This window comes from Pseudorca crassidens, chromosome 5 (assembly GCF_039906515.1).
Source record: "Pseudorca crassidens isolate mPseCra1 chromosome 5, mPseCra1.hap1, whole genome shotgun sequence".
NCBI classification, from domain to species: domain Eukaryota; kingdom Metazoa; phylum Chordata; class Mammalia; order Artiodactyla; family Delphinidae; genus Pseudorca; species Pseudorca crassidens.
In genome coordinates this window covers 101395778-101409249 of record NC_090300.1, presented here as the reverse complement: position 1 = coordinate 101409249, position 13472 = coordinate 101395778, and the positions used below count along the sequence as shown (strand labels likewise).

At 35.4% G+C, this 13472-nt stretch overlaps 1 protein-coding gene across 19 annotated transcripts in view; it reads right to left on the bottom strand.

The window, feature by feature from the left end:
- ABI3BP (ABI family member 3 binding protein) overlaps positions 1–13472 on the bottom strand; it is a 262442-nt gene that overhangs the window by 25404 nt on the left and 223566 nt on the right. For all 19 annotated transcript variants that reach the window (XM_067739084.1, XM_067739065.1, XM_067739077.1 and 16 more), the window contains 4 exons: positions 12323–12451; positions 11739–11807; positions 5342–5551; positions 681–789 (listed from right to left, as the gene is read on the bottom strand). In XM_067739084.1, coding sequence (XP_067595185.1) covers positions 681–789; positions 5342–5551; positions 11739–11807; positions 12323–12451 — 517 coding nt within the window. The remainder of the gene's footprint in view (positions 1–680; positions 790–5341; positions 5552–11738; positions 11808–12322; positions 12452–13472) is intronic.

Below are 13472 nucleotides of genomic sequence, written 5' to 3'. Positions count from 1 at the left end.
AACTGATAAAATATTAGGTATTTTAGATTTAAAAAGGAATCACAAAACTATACAGCAAGATAAACAACCTGGTATCAATGTGTAGTAAGGAATGCCAAGAAAAGTTGTTTATTATTGAACAATTGTTAATATTATATATGTCCATTTTCAAATATCTATTCTCATTGGTCTATATTAAAAAGACCCAAAAGCAAAGGGTTACTGTGTCTGGGACTAGTCTGTAGCTATACTAAGCATTAACTATTACAAACTTTCACCTACATTTGTCCCATGGCTTTTGTTTCCTTGCCCCCTCCCTTCCAGCATGCCAGGCAACTTCTTCTGTGCTTTCAAATCTAGTTTACACCATCCACACTCCAGTTGTCTCTGGTCTATAGACTTTTCCTCCTCTAAATTTTGGTATTTAATATCAATGTTTGATATTAATGGCCTTCTATCTTTCAATGTTCCCAGTTGTACTGTTAACTTACAAGACCATCTTGTCAGCTCTTGTATCCCCACCAATAACTTGCATATTTGTAAACCATGACTCTAGGGGTATCTAGTGCTGTGTATGGAAAGCCAAAGAACGAAATGCAAACTAGACCCTCCCTTAAGATAGAGAAGGGTGATGTCATTTTACTCCTTTGTTATGATTTTTGCACTCTCAGAATTCACCTGTAATAGCACTGGTGGCTCACCTTGTGTCTGGTTTTAGATTTTCTACTGTGGAGAAGGTTTGATTTGTAGTTTGAATGGACTTGTTCTTCCCACCGAATGACCCATTTTCTCTGGATATAACTTCATATTCTGAAAAGCAAAAAAAGCCAACAGATACTTGTCTTTATGCTCTGGTGGACTGAATGTTCTCGAAGCTAACCGCATAACAGAGTCAACTCTCATAAAAGTGAGCAACAAGATTGCAGGTCTAGAGACGTATTGATTGTACACATTAGCAACTTCCAAGTGGGGACTGTCAGAGGACGATGAAGGTCCCAAAGCATTTGGGGAGTTGCTCATTGACCATTTCTGTTTTCTCTTTACCATAGCAGCAAAGGTCTGGTAACTGTGAAGACTGTTGATGCTCCTATGGTAGCGTTGGTTATGGATAACCTATGATTTTGTTAGGTAAGTCGGATCGTCTGCCATTGCTGGAAAGCCCAGTTTGGCTTTGTAAAAAAACATTGTATGAGGAGCGGTGTTTCAGTAGAAACACATTTCCTGCTCATGGGGCTTCACAATATAGCTGGGAAAAACGTCACTGGTACTGCTGCAAAACGTCACATGGTACTGCTGCAAAAAACTGAGTTGAAAACCACAGCAGCAAATAACAGTTAATCAAATAATGAACAATGAACTATACTTTTCTATAGTTCATTATTTTGAACTACAGAATTATGGGATTTTGATACCTACTGCTTATGTAAGTTACATAAATTTTGTACATACTGCTAACATATACCCCCTTGATAATTATCTTTGAATTAAAAAAATTATGCCCTTGAAGTCTGCATAGAAATCTGCATAAATTTAACTTAAGGGCAGGTGTCTATGAACTTGTAGGGCTAATCAAAAGAAAGAGACTTTCAGAATAAGAGAATATAATTTACTAATTTACTTTCCCTGCTCTCAGTTGGGGTTCAGTTTAATGCATGTGACAAGATCACACAGAGGGTTAAAAAAATCGAACAAAAAACAACAACCAACCAACAAAACCCTACTCAAAAACAGCTTCATCAGTATGAAGAAATACACAAATGGTGGGCATCAGGGAAAGTGGGAAGGTTGCAAAGGAGCTGGCAAGTTACTGGGGATTTCTGCTGTTAGCACTGAGACCAAAGGTAGGAGATGGATATCGGAAATAAAACTGAAATTATAGAGTAACTCATGGAGACTTATAATCACCAATTTTAATTTGGGAAGGATCTTTACTGGTGAATTTTAAAAAGCCAAAAAGGAGGATCACTTTTTCTGAGTAATTTCCTATGACCATCATTTTGAAAATTTGAAATTAAACTGGAAGGCATGGTCATTGTATCAGGACACATTAGTGCAGCTATTAAAGGACTAATGGCCCATATTTAAGATTCCTTCCTCAGACTCTCTGCTCCCAACCTATGTCTCAGCTGGCTTTCTATTCTAAAGGAGTGTGGAAAGAGAGGGAGAGGTAGGATCCCAAATTCAATTATGTTCGTTTTATATCTTTTCCTCAGCTGTGAAGGGACATTTACTAGAAAAAGATCAGAGTAATTAGAAAGGAAGTAAAATTGATTTTTAAAAAATGGAAACTGCATGACTTAATGGGAAGAGACAGACCAAGCCACTTGCCTGGATCTCAGTCTCAGTTTTACCATCTGTAAAATGTCCATAGTGTCTCTTCATAGTGTTGCTTGTAGGGATTAAAGAAGGAACATACGGAAAGTGCTTAATAGTATTTTGCATATATTTTGCTCAACAGGTGGTACCTATTATTATTATATCTTTTATTATTCCTTATTATCCCCGAGTTGTGTTTTGAAACTAGGATCACAAAAATTTGAGAGATTCCAATTGGAAAGATTCAAGTGCTGCTTAGTCACCAAAAGAGCAATTTATATGACACTCCAGCTGGTTATCCATGAAAGCAATCACCTTCAAAAAACATCTTTGTTTGGGTCATTCCTCATCGACTGTGTGATATTCTTTGTAATATCACCTTAGCCTTTTAGTATACTTCAACACTTACAGCACATCTTTTATAATTTTCTTTTGACTCAAGTTTTAAATGTTAATTTAATACTATTTTTGTCCTGAAAGACTGGAGTTTTCAAAATGGATCTAGAAGTTACCTTCATGATTAAAAAGATATTTAGAATTTTTCTCAGAATTCTTGTCTTAGAATGTATATATCTTTCCTTTTTAATGCTTCAAAGTGATAATAGCTTTTCATAAATCCACGAACATTATAAAAATCTACCACCAACAACAAAAAAGTATGTGTCAATATTTCTTATTTTAAATAGGGGATTTAAAAAATAATTTCATTAACAGTAAAGATATAAGAAAATCTACAAAGAACTGACACAATAATTGGTCTGTTTTTTCCCCCTCAGAGGGTTTTATTGCCCTATTATGAGATAATTCACTTAGAACATAATTATTATAAATATTGGGAACATCACTGTCTGGTCAATACAGCATGAAAATAACAAATGGTGATACTACTCTCTGTTAAGTCTTATACTCACAATAAATTGATAGCAATAAGAATTATTATTATAAATTAAAAAACCCTGAAGTTCAAAGAGGCTAATTATAGATCCAAGTTGCATTATCTAGAACACAGTTGGTCTGGGATTTAAATCTATGTCAGCATGCTCTTGATGTATCAGAAAATGACACCTTATAAGTAATTTAAGTTGTCCAAGGACCCAGGCTGTGGCCAATCTCTATGGTGTACCTATTTCTACTTTAGTGTAGAAGGGATATGGAGAAGCATCTGAATTTGGATGCATTTACTAGAGGTGAATACATGCCTATCAATTAAAAGAAAGAGTACTGACAGAAGTCAACCTGGGGAATGAAGAATATGTTTCACTCTCTTTTTGTTATCTTTCTTAATTCTTTCCTGAAAAACCATTTCCAGTGACATGAGAATTAATCTCTGTATTATCTGAGCTGCTGGTTTATAAAAGATTACATTTGAAATCAAGTGGTATTTAATGGAACACTAAAAATAAACAAAAATGGAAAAAAATAGAACAGATCATTAGGGCATATGGTCCAACAGTGAAATATAGACTAAGTGAGTAATGGTTAAATATGGACTTATTTCTATTTATAAAATATAATAGTTATAGATGTGGTCCTTATCCATGAAAATGGTTATCATAAGTCCAGTATTTAGTGAAAGATCTCAAGCAGCCCGTTAACATTTAATAATAATAATAATGTTATAAAACTAGTTGGTTAGATAAAGTATATCCTATTCATGATTCTTTGAAATTACAGGTTTATATAATTTTAAAAAGTTACATGATGAAAGGAAAATCCTACTTTAAATAGCTAAATCAGATACTATTGACATACCCAAGTGAATATGTATTAGATTATTAAACAGATTAACCAATTCCAACTTGATGTCCTATATTTTTAAGGTAAGTGAAACTTTATAGTTCATTTGGTCTTGTGAGAATGAAGCCTCAGACTATCACAGGAACTCTTTATTAGCACTGCATATGGATTGAGAGTTTTCAACTTTTTAATACATGTAGATAATCAATACTTAGAGATTGATTTTTAGATATTGGGATGATAATACCTACTGGTGTAGTTCCAAGTAAAGAAGCAAGACTAGTCAAATCCCCAGGAACCATGGGCAGTGGCTGGTTCTTTCTCAAAACAAAGGCAAGCTTTGCATAAGAAAGGAAATTCACAAAATATGGTTAAAAATTTAAAAAGCCAGCTAAGCAAAGATAAGCTGCTTACACTGGAAGTTGCCCAGACCAAACGGTTTTGTCTGAGGAGAAATAGCTACTGTTTTCTCCTTTATTCATAGAAGACTTTTTTGGCAGATCCTGAATCTCCCCACTCCTCACCTTGCCCTGTGTACCGCTCTCTACTTTTCCTGACAGCCTCTTAGTGGGCAACTCTATTCTGCCTACCCACCCCAGGCACACGGTGGCGGGGACATGAGCAGCAGGAACCTTGTGTCCTCACGCTGTTTGCTTCATCCTCTAGCTGATTTGGCTTGTTAGTCTTTCCACCCCTCCCCTCTACTTTGACTATCCTGTTCACTACAGAGAATTTAAATCCCATATAACAAATTCAAAGAATGACTCAGGGTTTCTTATTTTTCATAGTCATTTTTAGAGAAATTGGATGAGTGACAGCAGAATCAAAATTTCCTGAGATAAGCAGAAAATTGACCGAATTAAAACAATTTTCCTAAAATGATTGAAATAACTTTTAGCCTGCTTGAAAATTCTAGGTCAATCTAGAAATTGGGACGGTGAAAGGAAAACAGGTTTAAATCTTATCAGCAGTGGCAACTTCCCATATGTGATCTGTGATTTTCAGGTAATGAAAAGACTAGATATACCTTCACATTGTGAAAAGCAGTTCTGAGAGGAGAAGGAAGGTATGCAACTTAAAGAGATCTGCTAAATTAACAGGGAAACCATAACCAGGACAAAGATGATCTTTTCGCATCTTATGATACTTTTAACAATCATGTACCACAGGGACAGCAGAACTCTGCGGGGACTTGCTGTTCCTAAGATATGCCTTGCAGGCCACAGTTTGAATCAAGGTACCACATTCCCAATGCATCGCACTATCAATGCTTCCCACCGTAGTGACGGTCCATGTGTCATGATCTTACCAGTGACAGTGTCATTGAGTGGCTTATCCCAGTCCAAGATGACAAAGGAGGGACACCCTTCCACAGTGACAACAGTGAGGTTGGTAGGTGGGTTCTGCGGTGGGCTGGTGGCATTCCCTTCTGTGGCCTCCTCTTTGGGGAATCGCTTGACAGAATCAGTGATGGAGCAGGGCCTGTTGTCAGGCTTTTGGATATACCTCACGTGAGGACCTAAGACAGAGAGGACATGGAGCATTTTTTTTTTTTTTTGAGCTTGGAAAAAAGGTGGAGGTGAACTCATAAATAAAATTATCTGTTTGAGGACATTTGATCTAACACTATAAGCAGATGGATGAAAGCAATGATGTGGATGGTTTGAATTTGTGAAAATCCAGAACCCTATCTTTGGGATACATGACATGGATGTTATTGTTGATTTACTTTTCTAAATAGGTTTAGTTTATGCTCATATCCAAAAGTAATTTGGTCTCCCTGAGCGTGGTTTAAACTGCATAATTTATGGAGCATTGGAAACAGTGCTCAAAAGGGTCTTGTCTCAGTACTGGGGAATGATTAACTTTACACTAAACACAGTTCTGGTCCCACCTAATAAATCTTAAAAGCCTGACTCAAAAGGATCAAGTGGTTTCAAGTTATTTAAACTGCATCCCAGAATAAAATACAAGAATATTTCAGGAATAAAAATATTCCCAACTGGATAAAATAAACAGGAAGATATTACCCATAATGAGGAGAAAAATAAATCATTTGAAGCCAGCCTGAAACTTGGATAGCTGTAACAATCATCAGACAAGGACAGTAAAACAGTTATCATCACTATAATCCACATGGTCGAGAGTTAAAAAATGGAAGCTATAAAAAAGACCCAAATTAAATTTCTAGAGATCTTTAAAGGAGGCAGACAAGAAAAGACATGCTATACATAGAACAACAAAGAAGGATTATGGCAGATCTCTCATCGGAAAGAATGCAAGTGAGAAGGCAGTAGAGCAATGTATTTCTCTACTAAAAAACAAAAACCAGAACAAAAAACCTTATCATCTAGAATGCTATAACTGGTGAAAATATCTTTAAAAAAAACAAAAGCAAAAAGACAAAAAAAAAGCAAGATACTTTTTAGACATACAAAATCTGAAAGAATTCATGACCAGCAGAACCACTCTACAAGAAAGATTCAAGAAAGTCCTTCAGGTGGAAGGAAAATGATGCTGGATGGAAATATAGCACTTGAAACAGTAACTACATAGGTAAATATACACAGTATTTTTCTTATTAAATTCTCTCTGAAAGACAGTTTGTTGTTTAAACAAAACTATTAATAATTTAGTGTGATGTATATAACATGTAAAAGTAAACTATAATGACAATAGCCCAAAGGCCAGGAGGAGAGAAAAGCTGCTATACTAATGTAAAGTTCTTACACTATTTGTGAAGTTGTAGGATATCACTGGAAGATACTGTGGTAAGTTAAAGACACATTCTATAAACCCCAAAGCAATCACTAAAATAACAAAACAAAAAAGTTATAGGAGTAGGACAACAAAAAAAGATAAAATGGAATCATAAAAATAGTCCAAAAGAAGGCTGAAGGAAAAAGGAAAGAGGGAACAAAGAATAGATGGGACAAATAAAACACAAATAGCAATATGATGATAGACTTAAACCTAACCATATCATTCGTCATGTTAAATGTAAGGTTCTAAACACCCAAAATAAAATGCAGAGATTGCCAGACTGGGTGAAAAAGCAAGATCCAACTATACGATACCTATAGGGACAACATTTTAAACAAACAGACTAACAGGTTAAGAGTAAAAGGATGAAAAGAAGAGATACCATGATAACACTTATCAAAAGAAAGCTTGAGTGGATATATAAATATCAACAAATTAGATTTTAGAGCAAAGAATATTACCATAAACACAAAAAGGTCACTTCATAATAATAAAGGACAAATTCCTCAGGAGTTTATTACAACCCTAAGTAATTTAGGTCTATATCTAAATACAGACCTTTAATATACATGTAGCAAAACTTGATAGAACTGTTAAGTAGAAATAAGTTCACAATTAGAGCTAGAGATTTCAGTACTCTTCTCTCATTAACTGACAGAACAGTAGACAGAAAATCACTAGGGATGTAAAATAATTGCACAATACAACCAAGCAAACTGACCTAATTGACATTTTTATAGAACCCTTGTTATGGACTGAATTGTGTTTCCCTAAAATTCCTATGGTGAAGACCTAATTTCCAATGTGAGAAACCAAAGATACCTTGATCTCAGACTTCTGGTCTCCAGAACTGTGAGAAAATAAATTTCTGTTGTTTAAGCCACCGAGTCTGTAGTATTTTGTTATGGCAGTCCTAGCAAACCAATACAACATTCCACTTAAGAAAAGCAGAATACACATTCTTTTCAAGTACACAGAGAACATATACTAAGATAGACTATATTCTGGGCCTTAAAAAATGTCTCAATAAATGTGAAAGTGTTCAAGTAATACAGAGTATCTGACAACAATGGAGTTAAATTAGAAATCAGTAACAAAACGATTTCTAGAAAATCTTGAAATATTTGGAAATTAAATAACATACTTCTAATAAGTCAAAGAAGAAACCAAAAGGGAAATTAAAAAGTATTTTGAACAGAGTACAAATGGAAACACAACATATCAAAAATTTTTGGATGCTGCTTAAATAATATCTAGGGGAAAATTTGTAGCACTAAATTCCACATCTGAAAAGAAGAGAGGGCTCAAAATCAATGAGCTCATCTTCTACCTTAAGAAATTAGAATAGATGAGCAAATGAAACTCAGATTAAGCAGAAAAAGGAAACAATAAAGATCAGAGTAAAAAATAAATGAAATAGAAAACAGAAAAATAACAGACAAAATCAATGAAAAAAAGTTGATCTTTTCAGAAGATCAAAAGAATTGATAAACCTACAGCCTGACTGGTTAGGCAAAAGAGAAAAAAAAGACACACATTGTCAATAAAAGGAATGAGAGAGGTGACATCACTACAAATTATACAGATATCAAAGTAAGAAGAGAATATGAATAACATTATGCCAATAAACTTGACAATTTAGAGGATATGGACCAATAACTTGAAAGACAAAAATTACCAAAGTTCACTATGGAAAAAAATATTCTAAATAGTCCTGTACCTATTAAAGAAAGTGAGTTACATGTAAAACCCTTCTCACAAGGAGAATATCAGGCTCAGATGGCTTTACTGGTAAATACTCACAAATATTTAGGGAAGAAGCAACACCAGTTCTAAACTCTTTCAGAAAATAGAAGAAAAATTCAGCATCATTTTGATACTAAAACTTGACTTAGACATTACAAGAAAACTACAGACCAATGTCCCTCACTGAACATAATTCTAAACAAAATTTTAGCAAATTAAATCCAACAATATATTAAAATGAGAATGCACTATAACCAAGTGGAATTTGTCACTGGAATGCAAAGGTAGCCTACAACTCAAGAACAATTGCTTTAACACATTAACACACTAAAAAAGGAAAACCACATAAGCATCTCAATAAAGTCAGAAAAATTATTAGACATAATCTAGCATTCATTTCTGATAATGACTCTCACCAAAGCAGGAATAGAAGAAAACTTTTTCAACACAGTGAAGGGCATCTATGAAAAACCTACAGGAAGCACCATACTTAATGGTGAAAGGTTGAATGCTTTTCCCATAATATAAGGAACAAGAAAAAGATACCTATCCTCACTATTTCTATTCAATATTTCACTAGAGGTTCTAGCCAGTACAGAAAGGCAAGAAAAAAAGATACTTAAGTTGGAAAGGAGGAAGTAAAACTTTCCCCTCAGATGACATGATTCTGTAGGTAGAAAATCCAGTGTATCTACAAAAAGACTACAGAGGTTTGCAAGGTTGCAGAATACAAGCTCATTGAACGAAAAACAATTGTTTTCCTATATACTAGCAATGAACAATTAGAAACTGAAATAAAAAATGCTACTTTTATGGTTTTCCTTACATGGAAAACTACAAAACATTGGTGAGAGAAATGAAGAACACCTAAATAAATGGTGAGATATACCATGTTCATAGGTAATAAGACTTAATACTGTACAGCTGTCAATGTTTCCCAGTTGACCTACAGATTCAATGCAATTCTAATAAAAATATAAACAGGCTATTTTTTTTAGACATTGAGAAACTCATTCTAAAATTCAGATGGAAATATAAAAGGACCTAGAGTCACCAAAACAACTTTAAAAAATAAGAACAATGTTGGAAGACTAACATAACCTGATCACAGTGCTTATTATAAAACCAGTGATCAAGACACTGTGGTACTGATGGAAAGGTAGATAAGTAGATCACTGGAACAGACTAGAAAACCCCAAAATAGTTCCACATATATATGGACAATTGATTTTTGACAAAGGTACAAATTAAATTCAGTGGAGAAACAACAGTTTTTTCAAAAAATGATGCTGGAACGATTTGGATATCCATAAGTGAGAAAATAAATGCATTCATACTTTGGATCATATAGAAAATTTGACTCAATACAGATCATAGACCTAAATGTAAAAGTAGAAGACTTCTAGAAGGAAACAGAGGAGGTCTTTGTGAACTTTGATTAGTCAAGGACTTCTTAAATATAACATAAAAGATACAATCTATATATAAAAAACCAAATTGATAAACTGAGCTTCATTAAAATTAAAAAAGAGACGCCAAACACTGGGAGAAAATACACACTGCAAAGTGTGTATCTGAAAAAGGTCTTCAATCCAGAAAATATGAACACTCTTAAAACTCAATAATAAAAAAATAAGCAACTCCATAAAAAATAGACAAAAAAAATTGAACAGACACATCAAAAAAGATATACAGATGGCAAATAAGGACATGAAAGGATGTTCAGCATCCTTAGTCATTAGGGATATGCAAAATAAAATCACAATCAGATACTACTACACCTTTACTAAAATGGCTGAAATTAAAAAGACTGACCATAGCAAGTGTTGGCAAAGATGTGGAGGAACTGGAACTCTCATATACTGTTGGCACAAAGGTAAAACAGTACAACTGCTGTGGAAAACAGTTTGGCAGTTCCTTAAAATGTTAAATGTCCATTTATATACAATCTAGCCATTCTCCTTGTTGGAATTTGTCCAAAAGGAATGAAAGCATATGTCTACACAAAGACTTGTACATGAATGGTCATAGCAGCTTTATTAGAACAACCCAAATGTCGTGAACAGTTTTAATAAATTAGTATATATCCATATAATAGAATACTAGTCAGTAATAAAAAGGAATAAACTACTGATACATTTAGCAACATGGATGAATCTCCAAATAATTATGTTGAGTGAAAGAAATCACACACAAAAAGTTCATACTGTATTTTTTTCATTTATGTAAAATTTCCAAAAATGCATACTAATCTATAATATAGTGACCTAGGGACTAGAGGTCGGGTGGGAGGAGTGAGGAGGAGGGATTATAAAGGTACATGATGAAACTTTTGGAGGTGGTGCATGTATTCATTATCTTGATTGTGATGATATTTCATGGGTATATACATATGCTGAAATTTATCAAACTTTATACTTCAGAAAAACATATCACAAAAGGAAATACTGGGTTCTATATCATATAATCTCTCTTTTACTGTGGTAGATTAGATTACTGTTCAAAAACATTCTCTAACATTCTCTAACAAACTCCGCACTCCCAATGCAGGGGGCCTGGGTTTGATCCTTGGTCAGGGAACTAGATCCCACATGCTGCAACTAAGAGATTACATGCTGCAACTAAAAAGATCCTGCATGCCGCAATGAAGATCCCGCAGCGGCAACAAAGATTCAACGTGCTGCAACTAAGACCCAGCGCAGCCAAACAAATAAATAAATATTTCAAAAACATTCTCTATATCCATGGAAGGAGTATACTTCCCCAATCTTTGTTATGAGCTTGGCTATGTGACTTTCTTTAGCCATTGAATATTGGCAGGTATAACACAAGAAGGAGCTTGAAATGTGGTCAGGTTTTTGGACTCCCCCTCTCTTCACTTTGTACTGTCATGAGAATAGCTTCTCTTGGGTCACTGTTTGTCCTTCATCCTGGGCACCAAAATAAACAGATGTGGAGCAGACCTGAGCCCAACCTATAAGAGGCCCAGCTGTACCTGTTGCTAGAAGTAGAACCACCCAGCCAAACACATGGTAGATCAGCTGACCTCCAGGCAATTTGTAGACACATGAGAAATAAATCCTTTTTAGCGTATGCTACTAAGATTTTGTGGTTGTTTATTACACAGCAACAGCTGACTGATACACCCACCAAAGATAGCTTTGTTAAAATGGAGATTTGGAGCCAGTCATACATACCTTTGAATCTGGGCTTCCCAAGAGGATCAGTTTCTCTTGTTGGACTTGAACTAAAGTCAGTCATATTACCTGAGAATGGAAGATACAATGAAAAAGTAGTAAAACTATAAATATTTAATACATATGCCTCCTAGTCAATTCCTTGCAATTTGATTTCAATTATTATTAGTATTACTATACATATTATCCACACTAAAAGGCCTTTAATTGTGTCCTGCTGGTGCCCTTCAGTGTAATAAATAATGATTCAAAGATTACAACCAAGTAGCTAATATTCATTAATAAATTAAGATATGCATAATTAGTAATGGCATGTGATTTAGTAAGAAGCACTGGGTAATCTAGATCTTTTTAGGAAGACTTTCCTAAAGATCTTGGGAACTTCATTCTATGTCTGCAAAGGGAAGGAGCACATTCTATAATAAAACATTAGAAATAAGTATAATTTTTAAATTAAAAAATTCATAGCAATCATAAAATTGAGTAAAATAGATGATCCAGAACTGGGACTCTTTTCTCCCTAGTTTGAAATCCTTTAGTACTTCGTAGCTAAGCATCCAGTGGGAAGTGACTGATATACTAACCAAGATCTTCTCCTGAGGCAGGAGCTGTTGGTTGCTTTTTATCTGTCTCTGTTCTCTCCAAGGGGGCTTCAGTAGGTCTGAGTGTTGCCCTCAAGGGTGGGGAAGTTACTCGGTCTGATGAAATGATTCCTGTAATGTAGAGCCAAAGGATTCAGGCTTTATAGGGAGCCCTGCTGAGTTCCCCATTTATTTACTCAATAAATATTTATTAGTGCTTACCATGTGGCTTGGCACTATATGCCAGGATTAGAGAGAAAATAAGACCTGGTGTCCTTGATCGGGAGAGATGTGTGAGCCAAATTATACTGAAGCATTATAGATATTGTGAAAGCATGGGATAAGGTCTCAGAGAGGACAAGTCTACAGGGAAAGATGATGAGTGTTGGGTGGGAGGAGGGCAGGAATGCCTTCCCAGAGGATGTACCAATAAAGAGAAGAAGTGATCAGTAGGTAAGCCTGAGAGCTGTATTCTAGTCAGAGGTTGCAGGAAGAACCAGGTCAGGGAAGCATGAAATCACATGGCGTGTTGAATTTGAAGGGGTGAGAGCCAAGAGTGCCAGGAGCAGTGAGAGCAGAGTACGGAGGGGCCGAGAAGGGCAGTTCATGAAGGGCCTTGCATACCATGGATTTAGATATTATTTTTAGGTGATAAGGACCCATTAAAAGATTTTCACTAGGGAAGTAACATGATCAGATGAGGAGAGGGTGAACAGTTAAGTTGCAAGGCTGGTGGCAGAGAGAGAAGTCAAGAGATTAAAGCAGTTGCGTAGGCAAGGGCAGAGGAGGTGAACAATGTAAGAAGCAATGAGACTGGATGGAAGGGGTTTTACATGAGAAATGTCAAGGGGATGGAGTGGCCTCACTGCAGATTAACTGGCAGGCATGGGAGATGGCTGGGGGGGAAGAAGAAGAAGTTTCTAAGGTAATGTCTGTGATTCTGGCCTGTAGCTAGAACAGTGTCACCCTGAGATGCTATATTCAACAATGTCTCCTCCACTCTAAAAACACCTATAGGTCTCCCAAACAGGATGCATCCCAAGGTCTAGGCAAGTATGGGTAGAATAGAGTGGAGGCTAGATTAGGTTTTATAGTCCTCCTGGGAAAAGGAATCATTCTCAGACAATAGGGAGTCAAGGGGTACAAGACTGAC